This window comes from Myotis lucifugus, unplaced genomic scaffold, assembly GCF_000147115.1.
Source record: "Myotis lucifugus unplaced genomic scaffold, Myoluc2.0 scaffold_205, whole genome shotgun sequence".
Lineage (NCBI taxonomy): Eukaryota > Metazoa > Chordata > Mammalia > Chiroptera > Vespertilionidae > Myotis > Myotis lucifugus.
In genome coordinates, this window is record NW_005871253.1 from 1,029,724 (window position 1) to 1,053,287 (window position 23,564).

General features: G+C 43.4%; 1 protein-coding gene across 1 annotated transcript in view; it reads left to right on the top strand.

The window, feature by feature from the left end:
• Nucleotides 1-23,564, top strand: part of CFAP61 (cilia and flagella associated protein 61) — a 231,046-nt gene that overhangs the window by 138,628 nt on the left and 68,854 nt on the right. Inside the window, 3 exon segments of the mRNA XM_023761280.1 lie at nucleotides 3,948-4,046; nucleotides 9,421-9,589; nucleotides 16,290-16,467. Of these exon segments, the coding sequence (XP_023617048.1) occupies nucleotides 3,948-4,046; nucleotides 9,421-9,589; nucleotides 16,290-16,467 (446 nt within the window).

Sequence of the window (23,564 nt, forward strand, 5' to 3'; positions counted from 1 at the left end):
TGAGGTTTGGCAATGTGAGCCGAAATGTCATGTGAAATTTTAAGGAAACCTCCTTAATGGGCAGTCCTTCCTACCCTTTCCTCCTCCTCTTGCCTGTAATGTGGGTGTAGGGTGTGATGGCTGGAGCTCTAGGAGCCACCTTGGATGTAGGAGAAGCAGGGCCATGGCCTCTGTTGACATCATGGCTCCCCCTTAACAGCAGTGGACTGGTTGCTTCCAGGTTTCTTGAGTACAGTTGTAAGAGAAATTTGCTGGTTGAGTTATAGGGAGAGGTGGGAGAGGAACATGAAGAATAACAGGGTTAAGGGGAGATACCTGTCCTCTGAATCAGGAGGAATGGAAGAATATGCTGTGGATGGCAATGCTCGGGATGTGGCAAGAAGGGAAACAAGGGAGGGAGTTGCCTGGTGGCTGTTCTGTTTTGTGTTGTTTATGGTGTGGGAGATGTACTTGCTTGAGAATGTAGAAGGGGAATGGTAGGGAGAACAAGAAAGGTTAAAGTGGTGACATTGAAGATTGAATAAAGGACCAGACAGCCACAATGAAGAATACAAAACCAATTTGGCTAAGGCTAAGGAAAAGAAACAGAAAGCAGGTTCTTTTTTTTTCTTTTCTTTTTTAATCCTCATCCGAGGACATGGTTAGAGAGAGGAAAGGAGAGAGAAAAACATCGATTGGTTGTCTTCTGTACGTGCCCTGACTGGGAATCGAACCTGCAACCGAAGTATGTGACCTGACCAGGAATTGAACTGGCAACCTTTTGGTGAACAAGATGACAACAAACTGAGCCAGTCTGGCTGGGCGAAAGCTGGTTCCTTCAAAAGGTACAAATCCAGAAAATACTACCCCCCCCCAAATCTTTTGGTGAAATCTTTAATTGCATAATGACATAATTCAGGATACTACAGAGTGGTAATTTGGCAATTTACAAGCTATTTTATCCGTGTGTTGTTAGATCATTCAAATTATTCAGCACCAAGGGGATTAGTCTTTGTAGTAAAAGATGTAGCTGGATAATTATTAAGCCTTTTTTTCACACAGAACTTTAAGAGGGGCCTGCATATAAACCTGTTTTATTAGTACAACATAAACCACATTTCCATCACATAGGCACCAAAGCCAAAATAAATTTTAACTGCATGCAAGTATAAACATGTATTATTCCTTGCATTTTCCGTGAAATGGTAATAAATCAGAGGCCTGTCGTCAGTGTGCAAACTGGAAGCCATAAGTAGCTGGGGTTAATTGTGACCTTTGTGTTATTTGAACGTATTCAAAAATTTTATTATTATTAGAGGATAAGATGTGCTTGGTTTTCTTTGTATCAAATAAGAATATTTATTCTTAAATGACACACATCCTTAGAGACTTTAGAGCAAAACCTTTCATAATATTTAGCTGTTTTTAAATGTCAGGAGCGGTTGAGTTTATTACATGGCTGGTCCGGGCCATCGCCAGAAGTCTCCTGCTTTTAGTGGTACTAACAGGCTGTCAGTGCATTGATAGCATTTCCACATCTGGAAAATGCCCAGTTTCCTCATGGGGAAGGGGACAGGTGTTTTCCTCGGACTTGGTGAAGGGTTTTTTTTGTTTGTTTGTTTTTGAATTTGGTTGGTATAAGGGGAGGTGTGAACTAAGAAGAGATTTTAGGAAAATATATCTTTCTCATCCATCATCCTGAAACCTATTAAAAGATCAGCTCGCCCTAACCGGTTTGGCTCAGTGGATAGAGCGTCAGCCTGCGGACTGAAGGGTCCCAGGTTCGATTCCAGTCAAGGGCATGTACCTTGGGGGGTGTGCAAGAGGCAACTGATCGATGTTTCTCTCTCATCGATGTTCCTAACTCTCTGTCCCTCTCCCTTCCTCTCTGTAAAAAAATCAATAAAATATATATTTAAAAAAAGATCAGCTCATCCAGCAAATTTTGCTGATGCTAGCTGGAGGGCTGATTTGCATCAGGAATATTTTCAATACTGAAGGAGGGAGTCTAAGCACAGAAGCCTCCACTTCCATGTGCTGGGCATCCTACTTACCATTACTCCCAGGACTGCTTACAGGACAGCAGGGCTGAGTGGAGAGGGCATCCTACTTACCATTACTCCCAGGACTGCTTACAGGACAGCAGGGCTGAGTGGAGAGGGCATCCTACTTACCATTACTCCCAGGACTGCTTACAGGACAGCAGGGGTGAGTGGACAGGGCATCCTACTTACCATTACTCCCAGGACTGCTTACAGGACAGCAGGGCTGAGTGGAGAGGGCATCCTACTTAACATTACTCCCAGGACTGCTTGGAGGACAGCAGAGGTGAGTGGAGAGGGCGCTACTTGGAGCCGGAAGGTGTGGCTTTCGTTTCTGGTTCTGCTACTTATGAGCTTCGTGACCATGAACATATTACCTAGCATTTCCAACCTTGATTTTCTTCTTTATGAAACACAGATCATAAAACCCTGACCCCCGGCCCACCCCTAGCACAAATTGTCATGAATTTTATCTCTGTGGTAGTGCCCATACATGTGCCTCAGGCCCTGGAAAGCCTAATGCAAATATGAGGCGGTTTTACTCTTAACAGGAATTCTCTAAAATTTATTTGGATATTCTGATTTGAGGTGCAGATGGGATGTGGCAAAGGTAGATTTACAGTAGTCATATGGAAAATAATACAATAAGAAATAATAATACAAAAATCAACTTTCACAGACTCAACTGTAAATCTGCTTTTTCCTCAATATATATATATATATATAATGTATATATATGTGTGTGTATGTGTGTGTATATATATGTACATATATATGAAAGTAATAAAGGTAATGTTGACCAATGGCATTAGATGATCTTTGGATCCCTGTCAACAATGTAGGGTCTACAGGGCAGTGGAGGCAGAGGTTGGGTAGAGGTTAGGGGAGAAGACACTGGAGCAGACGTCTGGGTTCACAAACGGCCTCCAGACTTTCTACTGCGTGGTCTTGGTCAAATCACTTTGCCTCCGTTCTATATAACAAAATAAGGATGCTATCACTGACCTCTCTGTACTGCATCGAGGACTAGATGAGGGACAGGCAAAGCACTCGGTGGTACGTGCTCAGAATTCTAGCTCTGGTGGTTATGGTTCTTAGCAGTTTCGTAGCAGGCTGAAATTCCGCCTGCACTAATTCATACTAAACGTACCTCCTTCCCAATTTTGGATTTTAGCTTGTTTTACTCTGAGAAGCAATTTTTTAAAAACGAAGTGGTGTCCGTCATTGCAGTGCTGCTGTGTGAAGTTTCTGTAATTAGCCACTCCGGTGCCATCTTCATTCTTTCATTCTAATGGCCGGTTCTGTTTGAAGGTTTGTGCAAAAAGAGATGCTGGGCTCAAAGACAATTCAACAATTGGATGACACATGAAATGAGGTTAAATTGAATTACAGTGCCCCTTGAACAACACAGGTGTGAACTGTGCAGATCCACTTCCATGTGGATTTTTTTTTCAGTAAACACAGTAAAGGTATTTCTCTTCCGTGTTTTTCTTAATATCTTCTTTTCTCAGCTTACTTTATTATAATAATACTAGAGGCCCGATGCACAAAATTCATGCAAGAGTAGGCCTTCCTTCCCCTGGCTGCCGGCACCGGCTTCCCTCTGGCACCTGGGACCTGGGCTTCCCTCGCAGCCCCTGGCTTCGTCCGGAAGGACGTCTGGTCTAATTAGCATATTATACTTTTATTATTATAGACAGTATGTAATACGTATAACATACAAAATACGTGTTAATCGGCTGTTTTACGATATCGGTAACAGGCTATTAGTAGTTGAGTTTTGGGAGCGTCTAAATTACACATGGATTTTTTACTTCATGAGGAGTTGGTACCCTAAACCACACATTGTTCAAGGGTCAAATGTAGAATAAACTTCCACCGAATCGTGCTTTACCTCTGTTTTTAATTTTTTTTCTTTCTCCCTAGCTCTCACCTGAAATTCAGTAACCTCACGCTAATTTCAACCCATGGACTCCCTGGGAAAAAACTTCTGGGCACGGAACAAAGGAAGTTTTTAGCAAGCGAGTATGCATTCCATTTGCTTTTTCCTTCCGAGGCCTAAATGTCCTAATGTTCAAGCTGTCGTTTCTATGCTAAATGGTTTTCAGATTGGAAAGAGGCAGGTGGTGGGCTTTTCTCCTGGAGTTCGGATGTCACTTAGGAGACACAGGTTCGAACCTGCTGATGCGTGGATGGCAGGGCTGGGCTGCCCTTTTCTACCTGTGGGAAGACCTGTGCCCTCTTCCAAACCATGGATGGAGCCTCCTGACCCAGCCACCGTCTGCGGTGGGGTTCTGTAGAGCAGGGGAGCTTGGCGATTGTATTTGCATCAGACCAGGCAACGCCCCCACAGTCAGAGTTGAGAGATAAAGGTCAAGCACCTCCCTAGGAGGTGGGTCTCACACCCACCCAGGCCATTCCTAATCCGGGCTGACCAGGCAAGACCTTCCAGGCCAGTCTCGGCAAGCTTTGCTGTCTGCACCCCGGTAGAATCCCACTTCATTATCACACAGCTTCCAGTAATTTTAATTTCCTGCAGCAAAACACGGGTACAAGAATGATTAGGCTCCCTGCCTCTAGAAACAGTGCTCACATGTTTTTAATGAGGAGGAAGGAAATGGTTCCCTCTCAGGGTATTCATTTTAGAATCCATGACAAAGAGATCCTCTTTCCTCTGTGAAAAAGGCTTACTTTGCCTTCAAACAGCGAGGCAAACTGTGAGAAAACCTGCAGCTCTCCTGTTAGCAGAACCAGGCTCATTCTGACCTAATACATTTACCAGACCATGAACTTTTTTATTTTTAAGAGCATCATTAGGATGTGGTGTTTTTAAAAAAAGAAAAAAATCATGGGTTTTGAGCCAGGTAGATTCAGATTCAGATCCTGTCCCTACCACAAAGGGGTTTTCATTCCCTGGACTTTGGTTTTGTTTGTGTGTTGTTGTTTTTTACTGTGAAAAGTATATGATAAGCCAACCCTGCTGGACTTTTTTATTAAAATTAGTGCAACAGTAAGTTCTGACAAAAAGTAGAGGATCCACACATGTACATCCCCTCCCCTCATTGCCCTCTTTCTAACTTACACGCTTCCCAGGAAATGCCGGTGTTATTGATAAATGTCTCCCAAGCAATTTAACTCACTCAGCGTGACCAAGGCTGGCCAGCCCCTGGTAGGTGTGCTGTGGGAGAGAACTAGGAATGCCGTCCTGGTGAGATAGCGTGTGGGACCTGTGTGCGGCCGGGTGGGAAGTCTCCCGGGGCCCCTGGTGTGCTTGCCTCTCCACATTCTCAGCACGGCAGCCAGAATGATGCTGCGCAAATGTGAGTCAGACCACGTCAGCCCCCGAACTGCCCCAGGTGGTGGCTCCTAGCCACATGTGCCTGTTTAAGTTTAAATTGATTAGAGGTAAGGTTTTTAAAGTGATAACATACAAAAAAGAGGGAGTAGGGTAGTCTAGGAACTACACATTGAAACATAAAGAGGATGTTGCCTTTCAAACGGCCCTTGTATTCCAATAAAGGAAATTATCTTCGGTCGCAGAGTTTAAAAAATAACAAGTGCATCGACATTCCTAAATTTAATAATTTCAATTCCTCATTTTAAATACGAATTCTAAACTCTGCCCTAACCAGTGTTTTGATTTATTTTTGTTGTTACTATATTTTTCATAAGCCAGTTTTTGTCTTCGCTCTCTGGCCCTGTCTAGCGTCTGGTGGAGGCGCTAATGACATGCCAGGCACGCAGCAGAAGGGCAGGCAGTGGGAGGAGAGGGGAAAGCGGAAACAGGAGAAATCCACTAATTGGACAATCAGCCCTGAGTAACTGAATGTTCGTTCATGGTGATGCTCCTCCTTCTAAGAGTCCTGATAAATCCTTTATGAAAACCTCCGAGGTTCTCTCCAGTTCTGACTCCATGGAGTGCAGGTCTGCACCGGACTTATACTGGCTCCCCTGGGGCTTGCTTCTAGTTTCGCATCTGGAGCGTTGGGCTAAGTCTCCTGACACCAGATGTGGGGGCCTCTGCAACTCTGAACAAGTGGGCCGCTTGTCACAATGTCCCTTCCAACAATTTTCCCATCCTGCATTTCTGCTTTTTTTTACTTACTACCTGTCCCCAGAACGTTCTATGAGACAACCTTTCACATTCTTTTCAAGTCAGGGTCAAGTTCACTTGAGAAACATCAAGTTTCATTGATGTCCCTTCTTTGGTTCCTTCTCCCTTTTCCAGAGAACCCTAATGGAAGTACTTCTCTTGTCCTCAGGCCATGAGACTGTCCCTACCACGTTAGAAGCAAGGCTCACTTACTCTGCTTAGGAAATAATTTGGGGGAAATATCACTTATCATTTCCAATGTTTAGTTTCACCTACCTGATGAGTAAATTAAAGGAGGTCCAGAGTAGATAGGGATATCCAGAACAGATGGTCATCACCTGCACGGTGACGTTCTAACCTGAGAAAAGCCACGGTAACAGACTATAAAAGCAGCACCCCACATTCTTCAGTGCTTCCTACGGTTCCTAAAACTCAGTTCCCACCAGACAGAGCTTTAAATGTGAACTCTGAAATCTGCGTGCTGACATTATCACACTATTGTCCTACGGTCGTTAAAAATAACATTGTCCTAGACTCCCCCAAATTTCCCCTGAGAACTTTATCTTTGAGCAGATCCTCAAAAGACCAATTCCTATGCACTAACTATGTTTAATTTTTCCTCATCTTGGGCGGCTGACAGGGCTGTTCCTGTTATGAAGAGACGGTGATGCAAATAAGAACAATCCTTTGTGGATCTCTCATGAATGTACAAAATCAATGAGGTTTCTTGTTTTCCTGTGAAGCCACCAAAATGTGTTGGTTTTTTTTTTTTTTAAAGAATTTCATCTCACTCTCTATTATTTTCCTGTGACAGGCCAGCCCCCAATTTTCTTTTCTTATTAAGAAGAGATTTTCTTGTTTTTAAGTGTTGTTTCATGGAGAGACACAAAGCCCAGTGCTCCCTTCTCTTTCATGGGTGGCAGAACGGGGCCTAATGTGCATCCATTACGAGAATTCTTTTTGTGTGTTGAGAGCAGACTCCCGAGTGGATCAAAAAGAAAAAATGCTCTTCCATTATCACTTTAGTCCTGTTTGCCTCCAAGGAGAGTAAACAGGATTATGTATCATTAATATTATTTAGAATAATACCCTTCACATATGCATCCCACTTGATAAAGCAGCATCTCTTACATTCTCACATTCGTCCCTTACAACGGTCGAGGCCTGCGGGGAGGAGAATTATCCTCGGTTGAGAGGTGAGGAAGCTGAAGTGTCGAAAGGGGATGCAGGGTCCCAGGGCCCGGTCTCACTGGTGACACAGACCTTGGCACAGGGAAGCCTGGATTTAAATGAAACACTTACTATTCTGCCACCCTGCCCTCTTGTTATGGTATCAGAACAAGGTCACTAGGAGTGTCACGTGTAGGAGGTCACACCTTCCAGAAAGTTCTACAACAACCCTCACAAAACTCTTTTTTTTAAAAAAAAACCAACGCCAACAAGAAAGCCGCTTCTCTCACATTATGGTAGAATACTCAAACTCAGATGGAACCCAGACAAGAAAACCCTGGACCTGCTGTCACAGCAGCACCAGTTCCCCCTAAGTCACCTTTGCCCTGCAGAGTGGATCCCGAAAGTCTCCAGGGAATGGACTTGCTTCTAACGTAATTCCCTAATTGACATCTTCTCTAAAGACAACGTGTTTTGTTGTTTGGGCACAAATCCATACACTCATTCTAAGAAGGAGAAATCTGTTGAAAAGCATTAGCAAATAGGCCAGGTTCTCGATATTCAGGCCCTTGACCCCTGCCTTGGGGAATCCTGTGCAATGTCACTTTCTTCTTCCTCATCCCCTTTCGGTCCTTTGTCACTAGGACAGGGGTGGGCAACCTTTTTGTGAGTGCGTGCCAAAACCAGCAAAATCTCTGACTCAACATTCTTCTGCGTGCCAACCCTAATTTTTTGAGAACATGTTACGCCTACTTGATACCTCTTAAGGTGTATGTATGTGAAGAACCTTGAAGAAATAATAAAATTCATTCGGGCAACAAAAACACAGTATATGATGATGAAAAATACATTTATTTTTTAATGTATACATGTTATGTAAAATTATTTATTTATCTAAGATGCACCTACGCTGAATTTATCTGAAAAATGAAAAAGTTGATATTAAGAAAAAAATTGTAAATGGAAGATTATAAGAGAGGGTTTCGCGTGCCAGCAAAAGTTACTGGCGTGCCATGTTTGGCACGCGTGCCAGGGGTTGCCCACCCCTGCACTAGGACAAGTCAACAGCCAAAGTAAGTTTGTGCTCACCATGAAATAGAAGCAGAAGGATATATATTAACTAGAGGCCCAGTGCACAAAATTCATGCGGGGGGGGGGGGGTCCCCTCAGCCCAGCCTGCACCCTCTCCAATCCGGGACCCCTCAAGGGATGTCCAACTGCCAGTTTAGGCCCTATTCCCAGGATTGGGCCTAAACCGGCAGTTGGACATCCCTCTCACAATCCTGAACCGCTGGCTCCTAATTGCTCACCTGCTTGCCTGCCTGGTTGCCCCTAACTGCCCCCCCCCCGCTGGCCTGGGCCCCCCTTATTGCCCCCCCTGCCAGCCTGGTTGCCCCCAATTGCCCCCCTCTGCTGGCCGGGTCCCCCCCAACTGCCCCCCCTGCCGACCTGGATGCCTCCGTCTGCCCCACATTACCTGTGAATCAAGCCTCACTTACTCCAAATGTCCTTGCTGCCGGTCTGGAAAGGATTACTTTAGCACCTATCATAGTTGCAAGTTCAGTTCTGCACCCCCCCACCAGCCTGGTTGACTCTTACTGCACTCCCACCGGCCTGGTCACCCCCAACTGCCCCCCTCTGCCAGCTGGTTGCCCCATGCAGTCTGCTGTTCAGTCGTTTGGTCGTCCCTCACTAACCCCTCTGCCGGCCTGGTCACCTCACACAACCTGCTTGTTCAGTAGTTTGGTTGTCCCTCACTAACCCCCCTGCCTGCCTGGTCGTAGGCAGCCATCTTGTGAGGGCGTGAGGATTAATTTGCATATTACCTATTTATTATATAGGATGATTACACACACACACACACACACACACACACATACATTCCCTCCCTGTTGTGGACTGGCCAACACTAAGCAGAACAATTTAGCTTTAATGGAAAGATGTCATTGTGTGACTCTCTCATAACAAAAAATCTCCTACTGCATATCCTTGGTCCTGGTAAACCACAGCAAGAGCACAGACTCAGTCCTGGTGGAGTGGGGGGGAGCAGGGGGGACCTGAACAGCTCGCCAGATGTCTAATTAATGCCCCCTGTCAGCTGCTCAAATGTCACTGACGGAGCGCCTCTCTCCGCAGCCAGAGTTATAATGATAAAGATCACGCATTGATGTCGCTGTGCTCCTGGGTCAACGTGGTGGTTGGTAGGATGACGGCCATAGACCGAGCAGCCAAGCACGTCGTGGTTTCCCACGAAGACATTGTGCTCTATGACCACCTCATCCTCTGCACCGGGCAGCAGTACCAGGTGAGGCCGCGCGTGGCCAGCTGGGTGGTGAGTGTTTGCCAGGCGCACGCTCTCTGGGTGAAGAGCACGCCTTCTCGCCGGGCAGCTGCCACTCTGTATTCATAAAAGCGTCCTCCAAAGCTCACGCACGCGGCCAAAATCGTGTCCGAAACCCTCACAGAAACCCATTCCAAGAAAAGCATTCGGCTCAGGGATGAAAATGACAGCAGGTCGGGGAAATGTCATTCTTGACGCTGTTGTCCAGAAGTCTGACACTTGCCGCCACCAGAGCAGCATCCAGACACAGCCCCGTATGCACTTGTGGAAATTAACTTCTGCCTCGAGAGGCTGACATTTGGCGGTGGTGATGGGCTCACGCAGCAGTGGTTCAAACACTCGCGCCTCCTGTCAACCCTTGCTTTCTTTTGTCTCTCAGTTATGAACCTAGGAAATGTGACTGATTGATTAACCCGTGGTCATGCTGTCCGTTTTTTATGAAATTCTCAAACCTCCTTTGAGGAAAGCATTGCTGGATACAACTGAAGCTGTTTAATGTCTTGTGGAAGCAAATGTTAACCTCACTTTGCCACACACATTCGCATGTCATGTGGCCCACAAAATAGGGCATCTCTTTCATCAAAAGAGATTTATTTTGTAACTCAACGAGGGGGTCTTTTCATTACATTTCTCCCAGAAACCTGGATAGGCCTCCCTTTGGTGGGTTTGTTCCCGAGGAGTATGAAGCAACCCATCCCCACCCCAGGCACTGCCATATTCATGTCTTAGTTTGGCATCTTGTGAATGGCCCTGGATTCGTGGGCAGGAGGGTAAGGGGTGGGGGGCGGGGAGGAGAGGGTGCAGGTTTTCTTTCACAGCCGAGCCAAGGAGAAGCAGCGTGTGGGGGGTGGGGGGAGACAGGACAGCTGAGCAACTGACTATCACTTAACCCGCAGTTCTAAGCCTTGCCTGCACATCGAGATCACCTGCAGCACTTTTAAAATACACCCGTGCCTGCCCCCAAGCCCAGAAGTGCTGTTTTAATTATTCTGGGGTGGAGACTCAGGACTCAACCATCAGTATTTTTTTTTCAAGCTCCCAGATGATTCTAAGTCCAGGCGAAGAACCACTGACTTGAACTTTCTCAACCTAGAATCCTCATCTGTGCCTTAAAGGAGCACTTCTCCAAGTGTAATGTGTACATACCGCCCTGTACATCTCATTCACATGCGGATTCGGAGGGAGAAAGGGGCTGGGGCGACAGACACAGCAGTTCTAACCAGCTTCCAGGTGAAGCTAGTGACTAGACCACACTCTGAGCCTCCGAGTAACTTCCTTTTCTTTTTTCCTAGTTAAAGGATAAGAATAAACTCGAGGAATGCCTTATTTTGGCACTTAAGTATTCCTCTTTTTGAAGCATTATACCAGAAGAAAGCACCATGCACCCCTTTAGCTTGCCCCCCTTCACCTGCTCCACTGAGTTCCAGCTGCTGCCTGCAATCGCAGACTTTGGAAAATATGAGTGGCAGATTCGGGCATCTGCCCGTGTGTGTCCAGCTGCCCCGGCAGCTTTAGCGGTGGCACATTAAGCTCTTGCCCTTTGTACAACAGGAAAAATGAATTGAAGAGTGATAAAAGAAGTTCCAATTTAATTTTTCCAGAAGGACATAAAAATTAAAGGTACATAGAGTGATACAAAAAAAAAAAAAGCAGCTGAATTCCCTTGGAGGTGGGGGGAGTCCAGTTGTTACTTCTTTTCCAATTTCCTTCTCCAACTTTCTCATGGTTTTGTCCCAATTTCATAATTTACAAAAAACAACAACAAAAACACACACACAACAACAACAAAAACCAAAATGGTGAAAATAAAGCAGAAACCCAAAACAAGAGGATATCTGTAACAAAATATAATTACAAGTCTTAACCTCGAATCAGACCTTTAAAAGGCACCTATCATTCTAAAATAGTATGCAATATTTTGATATCCAAATGCATATCACTTAATCTTGTCATCGGATAATCCAGGCACAAGATAAAACATTAAATTGTACTGCAGGGCTGCACGTGAGGAAGGCTGTTCTCTGCTTCTAAGCCAGGGGCAACCACTCTGAGGCATTTTTATTGTTAGTTCTTCAATACCTTTACCCCTGAACTCTATAATAATGCATTTGTAGAAGGTTTTTCCTCGATCTATCAACTTCTGGCATTATCTCTGACCTTTCCGTTTGGGAAGATGAAGATTTACCTAGTTCACGTTCAGCACCCTCTGACCCCCTCCGCACCTTGCCTATGGATTTGATTATGTTTATTGGTGAGTACATGCTGGTCCTGAAAACCACTCTGAAACCACTCAGTTCACAACTGAGGTCGCTGAGCCGCCCCCATGGCTCACAGAGTCGTGCGGAGAGGGAGAAGTGCCTGCCCCTCGCCTGGTTTGGGTTATCTCAAAAAGAGGAAGAATAAAAATCTGTCAACTCCGAGTCAAATGAGTCTGGTATTGACTACGAGAAGAGCGTGGTGGGGACCCTCAACGGGGTGACACTCACTCGAAGCCAGCAGGCGGGGCAGGAACATCCAACCAGGTGAGAGATGTCGGTTATGACGAGCTGGACGTGGGTCAGCAACATGATGTGGTTGGTCTCCGTGGAGACTAATTACATCTTAGATGGGTGAATAAGAGCATGGTATCCAGAATGGTGCAGCCGCAGGAGAGAGCCTGCTGCAAACAGGTAGAAAAGAGAGCAGCGCACGCCACTTGTAGAGATGATGAGCCCCTTACCTATGAGCATGACTGTGTCAAAGAACATGTCACAAAAACAGCTGCACCTGGAGTATTGTATTTGTTTCTTGAAGTCACATTTAAGAAGGGAAAGAACAAGCTGAAAGCACATAGAGAGACTCAAAGACACCCAAGATTTTTAGCCAGAGGGGTGAAGATTCAGGATGCTTAACCTCAAAAAACCTGAAGGCTTTTCATGTAGAAAACGAGTTAGACTTGTACATCATGGCCCCGGAGAGCTGAATTAGGACAGACCACCAGATGCGATGGGAATACAGTGCTGATTCATCCTAAGAAACAACTTCCTAAGAGGGTCTTTTCCAACAGGGAATGTCCATCCCCAGGAGACAGCAAGATGCCTCCGTGGACGCCTCACACGTGGGGTAGGAACACCTGACAGAGTTTTGTCTTTGTCATTTGCCACAGTTGTGTTAACTGATGCAATCCTTGGGGTAACTCTCTGAGGTCCTACCACTTTCACCCCCATTTTATAGGGGACCCAAGATGCAGTGAAGTTACGATGACAAAGTGACAGACTGGGAACCCTGGTGGTCTGACTCAAGGGCACGAGTTCTTCACCACAGCCTCTGTCTCTCTCCTCCCTGTCTCCTTGCTCTTTCTTCCTTCTTCCCTCCCTCCCCCTCTCACAGGTGTGGTCCAGGGACTACACGTGGTGGCTTTTAAAAGTCTTTACAACACAGAAATTCTAGAATTAACTGTTTATACCTGAAGTCAAAAATAAGAAGTTTGTTTCTTTCTCTCATTAAAAATATCTGGAGAAAAGCACCTCAGCCTGGTAAGGTAGCTGCCTGGTGTCATCAGGAAACCAGGCCCTTCTAAATTTTGTTCTTCCATCTTTAATATGTGGCTTCCATCTCAACATCTTGAAGTGGCTGCTGTGGCGCCAGCCATGCCATTTGCAAGAAACAGGAAGGAGAAGGGACTAGAGCAAAATGACATTTTATGTTGCTTCACCCAAGGACTCCTTTCCAACATGAAAATGTAATTTCTCAGCCAGGCCTATTTCCCAGAGGTCTGTTACTAAGAAAGGGAGACAGGATATTAAGTTTGCCACCAGCAGCCCCCACCACTGTTCAGTTACTAACTTGCTGAGGCATCTGGGATGGCCAACAGGCTCCCAGCAGCCACTGATGCTGGCAGTGCTCAATCCAGAATTATATGATGGAATGAATGGTTGAAAAGTTGTCTGCTATTCTCCAATCACATGTTAGTGGCAGAAAACACTCTCATTTTGGTAGCCAGCATTGATGATACTTCTTCATTAAATAATAGCCAGGCCTTCCTTTCCATCTTAATTCTCTCCCTAACTTTGATGACATAATATAAATTTCCCCATAGATCCTTTTTTATGTATTGAGTTCTGCTAAACTCTGTGTAGATGGATTAATGGGCCTTGGCATTTAAAATCCTAATTTCGGTTTTGCCTATTCTATGAAAATGCCATTATGTGAATATGAAAAATATATATACTGGTATATATATTATCCCATTATTTTTTCTTTAATTTTTCTAATTCTTTATAGTTTAGAAATGTGCAAAAATGCCACATATTTGAGTGCACACAAGGATGATATGGGTTATAAAAATACAATTCTGTTTCAGGATTGTAGTAAGCCAGTTTTCATTTTGGACCTTCTTCTTCTTTTCCCTTCTCCTCATTGTTTCTTAAACCATACACCCACTATTTGAAACAATAACCATTGATAGTTTTATAACTTGACTAGCTCTCAATTTGTTCTTTAGCCCTGCCATTTTCTGCCAAGGGCTTTTCCTGATTTGTTAAAGCATGGCTTACTAAACTGGCATAATGTTACCCAAATTTTATTTTCTTTTATACTACAATATTTATTGTAATTATGGTGAGATTTCAACCCTCCAAAGCACAGTATTCAATATTGTGCACTTTGAACCATCCACCGAAGCCCTCAGTGGACTGCTTTTATAGTAACTATGAATACAGTAATACCAAAATTCTAGTGTGATATGGCTAAACAAATTATATTGCTAATAAGATAATTTTATCTCCACAATTTCAGGTGTGTTTTCTTTTTACTAAATAAAATGCTACTGCAACTTCTTCATGGAGAGAGGACATCCAGCTTTAAAAATTTGATTTTTTTAAAAAATTAGCTAACCCAGTTTGCAATGGAATGAAATACATCACAGTAATGTACCGTGGCTTTACCATTTCTGTTGAGGAAAAATATAACCAAAAACTTCCCTAAAGGTCATCTGGGGTTTAGTGCTGCCCCATTTGTTCAAGCGCCAGCCAACATTCACATCTACCCAGTACAACAAGGCATCTTTCAAGAGACAAGCACTTCCTCTGCACCCATATTCACCTCTACTACAAGTGAACATTTTGCCCATCGTGGCTGAGTGCCACCCCTGCCCCACCACCCTGAGGCCTTGTACCACGAAAATATCAGGCAGCTCGTGCAGGTCTTCTAGCGGAGGCATCGAGTTACCTTTAAATCTTGCTCCCAGTGTTGGCCTCCTTATCGTCCACATAGTCACCTGGCTGCCAAATGAAAATTGGAGAGGTAAAAGTTTGGCCCACTGGGCAAACTCACTCCACTGCTATTTTACTTGGCGTTCACAGTGGTGTTTGTTTGATTTTAATTTGAACTGAAATAATAAAAAAAAACGAAGAGTCCTCAGGAAAATAAAAGTACCTAGCATTTCTTGAGAAATCACATCTGGCCATACTGAATCCACACTCTATTTGGGCAACAACTGGATGGAGTTGAGTTGTGGCCAAACTCTGACCAGAGCCCCCTTCAGTTTGCCACAGAGTCCTTGACACTGAGGACAAGTGTCAGCATCATCTTTTACTGTGTTTTTACTGTCGCTTTCCTTACAGTGTCTGTTTTCACTCTGTGTCAAAAGTGAGAATAGAAGTTATACTGAGAGGGCTCTGTGTTGAAAGAGATGGAGATGGAGATGAGAGAGAGAGAGAGAGACTATCTCTCTAACAAAGTGAAGAATGATCCTACACTTTTCATAAGTAAACAGTAGTCCACTTTCCTCATTTTCTTTTCTGCCTGGAGCCCATAAGCACTTGGATTTCAACCCCTGATATAATTGCTTCTGTGTAGATTGTTCTCACCAAAAATGGCCACACCAATCCAGTTCCACGTGTTTTCCCATCGCTTCACTGCCCCTGCAGGAAGAGGTGGATTTTAGGTTTCCTCCTCTTGACCCTGGGCAGGCGTCTAGAATATAAGGACCTCCATGACTATAACGTGGTGGAAGGGACACCACTAGAATTCCAAGATGAGATTAGAAAAGAACACAGAGCTCTCTGGACTGGTTTATTCTCTCAGGGCACTTGCCCTGATAACCCAGCCACCATGTTGTAAGGAAGCCCAGACCACATGGAGGGGCCACATGTGGATGTTCCAGCCAACAACCCCAGCTAAGATCCCAGCCCACGGCCAATATCAACTTCGAGACGTTTTTGTCATTTTTGGATACCCAGCAAGTTTTCTGGAAGAAAGAAAAAGGATTGAGAGAGCTTCTCTCCAAATGATTTCAGCGCCCAGCCTTCAAGTCACCCCCAACCTTCAAGTCTTCCCACTCAGGCCTCTGACATTGTTCACATAGAAAACTGTCCATTCCTCCCTTCCCCTCCCCTCCCCAACCCCACCCCTGCCCTGTTTGAATTACTGACCTTCAGAATCTGTAAGCCTTTTCACACCATTGACTTTTGGAATAATTTGTTACACAGCATCATATAATCAGAGCAACTCCTGAGAATTAGCTGCTTCAATGAAAAGAATTGTATCTGGGAACAGAAAAAGGCCTTGCTATACCAGACATTGCTATGATTTATTTGTTTGTTTGTTTGTTTGTTTGTTTAGTGCTATATCAGTGCTTCATCTGTTACCACTGAAATAAGCATTTCTCTGTAACATACCTCAGGTCCCATGCCCTTCAGGGGCTGATATTGGTCAACACCTGACAAACAGAGACGTTGAAGAAGGTTATAGAAAGCAGCGATACACCGATCAAGTTCCTCGTAATCATTTCACTCTCAATGATGAAGAGGACTGCTTGAAGGCCCAGATTTGGATAAGAAACAACGCCATCACCACAGAAGGTAAGAATGTGGGTAACTGCACATCTTTTCAGAACAGTGTTGTTTCTTTAATAATGAATCTAATTCTTCATCTAGTTCCAGTATTTAATTAATGCCTAATTAATTCCAACCAAATCATTCATCTGTCAGGCTTTGTTTTCCAGATTAATTTACAACTTGTTGTCATTTTTGGATCCCCAGCATGTTTGCTGGGGGAAAGAAAGAGGCTTGAGATAGTTTAATTATCTATAATTATTTTATTATACAAAATGAATATCCAAAGAGCAAAGCATGGCTAAAATCATTAACTAATTAAAGAATAATTTAATAAGCAAACATGTTTAGCAATTATATGGAAAATATGTCTCCTTTTGTGAAGCTGAAAAGATCTGGGAAGAAAAAGGAGGGTCTGTGTCGGAAGGGCTCTTTTCTTCTTTTCACCATCCATTGTTCTCTTGCCTGGCGTGGCTGCACAGTCCTTCCCACAAACACACAACCTCGAGCTGCATGCCACTTTTTGAATCAAAATGAGAGCACGAAGCATTTGTACAAATGCCTCTGCCACTCAAAAATGTCTATTCAAACTTCATCCTCTCTATTGCTTGGATTAAATTAAAATTGTTTGACTGATAAAACAACTAGAACAGGGCTGGTTACCTATTTGTCCTTTATTGAAGCCTGGCAATCGAGCTCTGGAGAACACAGTGCAGCCCCTTTATTTTACCAAAAGCGCCGGGAGGGCCATTGCTTTGGTTGGGTTATAAAACCACCCAAGGAGAGTTGAGATTCTAACCCAGACCTTGGATTCAGTTCAGGGATGTAAAATTCACTGAATGCCCAGAATGTGGGGATCAATATGTAAAATTTAACATATAAATGTATTTAATATATGTTTTAAAATAATATGTAATATATAAGTTAACATAATTGCTATATTAAAATTAAATATAGTTTCCTCTGATTTTTGGTGGGAGGTTTAGGTATTTGTTGAATTTTTGTCAGGTTAATGCATTTACTACATTAAAAAATTATTAGTTTATTACATTAAAAATAAAAAATAAGTATCAGATGAGATCAGTACATTGCTGGACTCAATGTGAGAATACTTTATAGGCTATTTGCACCTAAATTCATAAGTGAGATTGGCCTGTAGTTTTCTCTTTTATGCTTTACTTGCCAAGTTTTTGGAATTAAGTGTATACTAGTCCCACAAAATGTTTTTTGGGAAGTTTTTCATATTTTCCTGGGGTCTGACATATTTCTTATAACCTAAAAGTTGAACAGAAATCACCCGTAAAACCAACTGGGTCTGGAACCTTTGGGAAGAGTTAGAATATATAGATATATACTGGGGACCAGGCTTAAAACTTGTAAATGTATTTTCATATTTTGTATTATTTATAGTTTTGCATCTGTATGTGTTTAAACCTGTTTCAACATTTTAGTCATTCTTTAATCACTGCCCGATGACCTACTTAGACCTAGGAAATTCTCTAATCTTGGGGTCAGCTGACTTTTATTATAAGGGCCAGATTGTACATATTTTGGACTATGCAGGCCATTTGGTCTCTGTCCCAATGACTCAACTCTGCCATTGTAGCAAGAAAGCAGCATAACCAATATGTCAATGAATGGGTATGGCTATGTTCCAATAAAACTTTATTTACAAAAATAGGTGATAAGACATAGTTTGCAGAAGTCTGCTTTTATCCATACAATTTGTGACAAAGCATTACCATTTCATCAAGTCCAGATGTCAAAATGCACCTTAAACTCCCGGAAAACACAAAACCATGTCTTGGGATCGTGTCTAATCCTATTATCATGCAGGGTTTTAACTTCAAACTGTTGGCTGTTAGGCATATTAGGACTCAGGAATATTTTAACAAGAAAGAGGGCTTTGAAACTGGCAGTGCGAATTTTTAAGGTTGACTGTATATGGCAGAGACTTTAGAAATCCCAAGTCACTGTGCTCTCCTTCGGATGCCTTCTTTTTTGTACTCTTGGTTCTCAAATGGGCAAAGAGCATCAGTGCTTTTCTGTTGACTAATTGTCACAAATGGTGAACTCTGATGCCACCTAAGAGAAATGCTTTTGTAAGATTTAAGTATGTCTCCAACCAACCACTGCATAAAAACCCTGAGTGCCTGCTTTTGTCCACCAAACAGCATAAATATGAAGGATGTAAACATGTGTGTGTGTGTGTGTGTGTGTGTGTGTGTGTGTGTGTCTTAAATGTAGGCTCTTTTCCCAGGTCTAATGTTTTATGACATCTCCAAAGCACCTCCCAGGTAGGTGCTCTTAATGCTTAGATACCGGCCCCAAGATCGGGGAGGCATCTGAGATACCTGGCCTGACCAAGTTAACTCAACTCTGTGCAGTGGCCCTTTTCAAATCACTTCCCATGTAAGAAAAGTTAGAAAGGAAACTGTTAACCTCCTGCCTTAAGGGAGCTCTTTCTCTGTGTAGCTTTTCCATAATTAGAGGCATATTCAGACTTGAATTTAATTAGTCCCATTCTGGGTAATATTTTCCTCATATGGGTTATTGTGAGATAAATGAGATAAATAAGACATAACATGTCCAACTCAGAACAGTGTTTCAAACATAGTGAGAGTTCAATAACATAGGCTGTTATTAGCATTACTGTTACTACTACTGCATGTGATGTAGTTACGGCTACACCAAAGTTTCCCCAGAATGAAAGTCTCAGCTCCTGCTGTCCTGGTGGCAGCACAGCCTGGGACACAGTCTCTGCACAAAACATGGGGGTCTGTGCACACCAGGTGCCAGCCTGGTCGTGGAGAGGCACCTGGCCTTGGTGATAGCCCTGGAGACTGTGAAGTTTGGACAAGGTTTCCTGAGAAAAGAGGTTTTGATCTCAGCCATAAAGAAGGGCAGGATAAGCAAATAGAGAAAAGTGGGGGAGTTTTATTTGTGTACAATAGACAATGGCCCAACAACTTGGACTGGGCAGACCCTTGAAGGGCAACAGAGGGAGATGAAGGTGGAGGGTCGCAGGGTCCAGCCAAATGCAGGTTTAACTGGCTGCTTTTAGGGGATGGGGAACTAGTGAAGGGGGACAGTGCACAAAACAGCAACTTTGGAAGATGAACCTTCTGTTTGTAGCATCCATCCATCCAGCAGAGAGAGAGAGAGTGATCTAACAAGAATGAACGAAAGACCACAATAGCGAGTTGGAAATGGGGTGGCTGTGCATTCCAAGTCAGTCATGGACTGATGGTATTTGAAACTAGAAACTGGAAGTCCAGCACATCATGACAAATAAGAGCAGGTCTGTGTTCTGTATTCATTACCATCCCTCCACCTGTCAGTTCTTGCTTCCTTTTCATGTCACCTTAATAAAACCAGGGAGAATGAGGACATTTATCATGAGAGTTAGCTTCTTCTCCTTCAGGGCTAATTTTCCCTTCTCACTTGTTCACGGTGGGGTTGATGGGAAGTTGCTGAGGATAGGGCTCTTCCCGTAAGAGTCTGAGGGAAAATATCTCGTGTGTCTCATTGGCTGTAATGAGCTATCCATCCAGGAATCGCACCCAGAAGAAACCTGGAACATGCCAGGCCTCATTTTGCTGAAGCACAGGGACTTGTTTGCTGAGGTCAGTGGAGGGGTTGTTCTAGGACAGTGGTTCTCAACCTTCCTAATGCCGAGACCCTTTAATACAGTTCCTCATGTTGTGGTGACCCCCAATTGCATTGTTACAAATTGAACATAATTAAAGCATAGTGATAATCACAAAAACAACATGTAATTATAAATGTGTTTTCCGATGGTCTTAGGCGACCCCTATGAAAGGGTCGTTTGACCCCTAAAGGGGTCGCGACCCACAGGTTGAGAACCCCTGTTCTAGGAGGAGAGGTGGATGCTGGGGAGCAGAAACAATGGAGGGTCAGTCACTAGGAGGAGGCTGGCTCTCCTCTGAACTTCTGTTCATTGAAACTACACAGATACCACCCCAAAACACCACTCTCCTCCCAGGAGCTGTTTTATCGCTCCTTCCTCTGCTTCCAGGGGAGAAACTGTGGTTCTGAGATGGAGTTAGTCCAGTGTGAAGGAAATGGATGTCCGGGCTCTAGAGTTGGATGGGTTTACAGATGTAAAGTATTCTAACCTATAGAACTGCTCCAGCATCCAGAGAATAGCTGATGTCATGGGCTCAAGTGCTGCTTTCAACTGCAAATCAAACCAAACCTGGAGGGCTCAGCCGTGGAGAGTGAGGGATGTGGGGGGTGTTCAGATAGAACCCAGCGACCTAATACATTATAATAGTTACCACATTAATTGGAACTAATTGAAATTTATCTGTTATTACCTCTGTACTTTCCATGAAAATGAAAAGTAGAATAAAAGTTAAAAATAATTGCCTTAATGGCACGAAATGGATGAATTATTTTCATCTTTAGCTCAATACAGTTTACTGCCTTATTAAAAACATGTTTGTAGGAAAAGTATAACATTAAAATTCCAGTGCATGAATCACTGAACAAAGCCCTTTTAATGTTATATCTAATATAGTCTTCCCTTTTTATTTGGCAGAGCAAAATGGGACAGGTCAGGTTTGGGTTATAGAAATCTTATGCTTTGACTTATAAAAAAATTTAAAAAAGCATTCTCTGGTCTATTCCTGGACATAATATGTTTGTTTTTATTTAAATCATTTTTTTATTTTTCAATTATAGTTGACATACAATATTATATTAGTTTCAGATGTACACCCAGTGATTAGACATTTCTAAAACTTACCAAGAAATCATCCTGATAAATCTAATACCCATCTGACACCATACATAGTTATTAAAATATTATTGACTTTATTTCCTGTACTTTACACCCCCACGACTATTCTGTAACAACCAATTTGTACTTCTTAATCCCTTCACCTTTTTCATCCATTCCCTGTATCCCCTTTCCATCTGGCAACCATCAAAACATGCCCTGTATCTATGAGTCTGTTCCTTTTCTGCTTCTTAATTTATTTTTTTTTAGACTCAATTGTTGATAGATACATATTTACTGCCATTTTAATGTTCATATTTTTTATCTTTTTAAAATTTTTTTTAAAGAAGACCCTTTAACATTTCATGTGATACTGTTTTGATAGTGATGAATTCCCTAAGCTTTTTTCTTGTCTAGGAAGCTCTTTATATGCCCTTTGATTATAAATGATAGCTTTGCTGGGTAGAGTAATCTTGGTTGTAGGTCCTTGCTTTCTATCATTTTGAATATTTTTTGCCAATCCCTTCTAGCCAGTAAAGTTTCTGTTGAGAAATCATCTGGCAGTCATATAGGTGCTCCCTTATAGATAACTAACTACTTTTTTCTTGCTGCTTTTAAGATTCTCTCTTTGTCTTTAACTCTTTGCATTTTAATTATAATGTGGCTTAGTGTGGGCCTCTTTGGGTTCATCTTGTTTGGAACGCTGTGCTTCCTGGACTTGTATGTCTGTTTCCTTTACTAAGTTAGGGAAGTTTTCTGTCATTATATTTTCAAATAGGTTTTCAATTTCTTGCTCTCTCCCTTCTTACAGCACCCCCATTTGCATGAATGTTGGTACACTTAGAGTTGTCCCAGAGGCTCCTTAACCATCTTCATTTTTTAAAAAAATTCTTTTTATTTTTTTGCTGTTCTGATTGTATGTTTTTTTGCTTCCTTATATTTCAAATCACTGACATGATTCTTGGCTTCATCTACTGTACTGTTTATTCCCTGTAAATTATTCTTTATTTCAGTTAGTGTATCCTTCATTTCTGAATGGTTCCTTTTGAGGTTTCTGTGTCCTTTTTCAATGTTGTTGAAGTTCTCATTAAGTTCATTGAGCAGTCTTATAACCAGTGTTTTTAAACCTGCATCTTACAGATTGCTTGTCTCTGTATTGCTTAGTTCTTTTTCTGGAGTTCTCTTCTTTTATTTGGGACGTGTTTCTGTGTCTCATCATTTTGGCAGCCTGTGTTTGTTTCTATGTATTAGGTAGAGGTGCTACATCTTCTGGGCTTGGTAGAGTAGCCTAATGTAGTAGGTGTCTTGTAGGGTCCAGTGGCATAGGCTCCCTATTCACCTGAGCCACTGTGGAGGATCAGCCCTCTACACAGAGCAGGAATAACTTCAGCAGTGCTCTGGTGCCCATTGAGTTCACCCCTTCAGTGTGTGGCTTGTGGAGGTGGTTGGGTGCTGCTTTGACATGGTCTGAAGTTGTCCATCAGATTCGTTGGCTCTGGGCCTTCCTGGAGGTGCAGACCAAGATCAGCCACTACCTATCTTTTGCCTGGGGCCACTTGGCATGAACTACCAGGCAATTTGCAGCTGGCTGTTACTTGTGCTGGGCTTGGAGGTGCCCAGGAGAGGCCAAGTGCAAACCACAGCCAGCTGCTGCTAGTGCCAGGCCTGGGGACACTTAGTGAGAGGTATGGGGTATGCTGAGGCCAAATGCTGCTTGTTTGAGAGATTTTAGGAAAGGCTGAGTATGAGCCAAGACAGGCCATTCATATGGAAAAGGCACTGTAAACAGCTGGGGTGGACCCACAGGTTGGATGGGGGAGGGTCTCAGAGAATTACCAGGTTGGAGCAAACAGTGATAGCCAGGTTGATGGAGACTCAGATATGGTGCCCCCTTGTCGGTGCTGTGTGGAGAGAGCTCATCAAAGGAACAATAGCCTCTGCCAGCACTTCTGTCTGGGAGAAAGCTGCCCACCCCCAGTTCTCACCCTGATGCCAGACACTATTGTTCCTCCCTGTATGTCCCTGGTGCCTTTTGAACTGCTGCCCCAATGCTGGAGCTCAGAAAGAGTGAGTCAGAGTAAGTCCATGTGCAGGCTCTCAAGAGGAACTGTCTGGGACTCCAGCAGGCCTCCCGTTTTATCCCCAGTGGTTTTTACAGCCAGAAGTTATGAGAACTTCTCTTCCTAGCACTAGAACCTGGGCTTGGGGGCCTGTTTCGGGGCTGGGACCCCCTCACTCCTTGGTGAGGGGGGACCATCACAGCCAAGATATCCTTCCCAATTTTTATCCACCACACGTGAGTGTAGGACCAGCCTGTTCTACGTCTCTGCCCCTCCTACCAGTCTTGATGTGGCTTCTTCTTTAAATTCCTAGTTGTAGG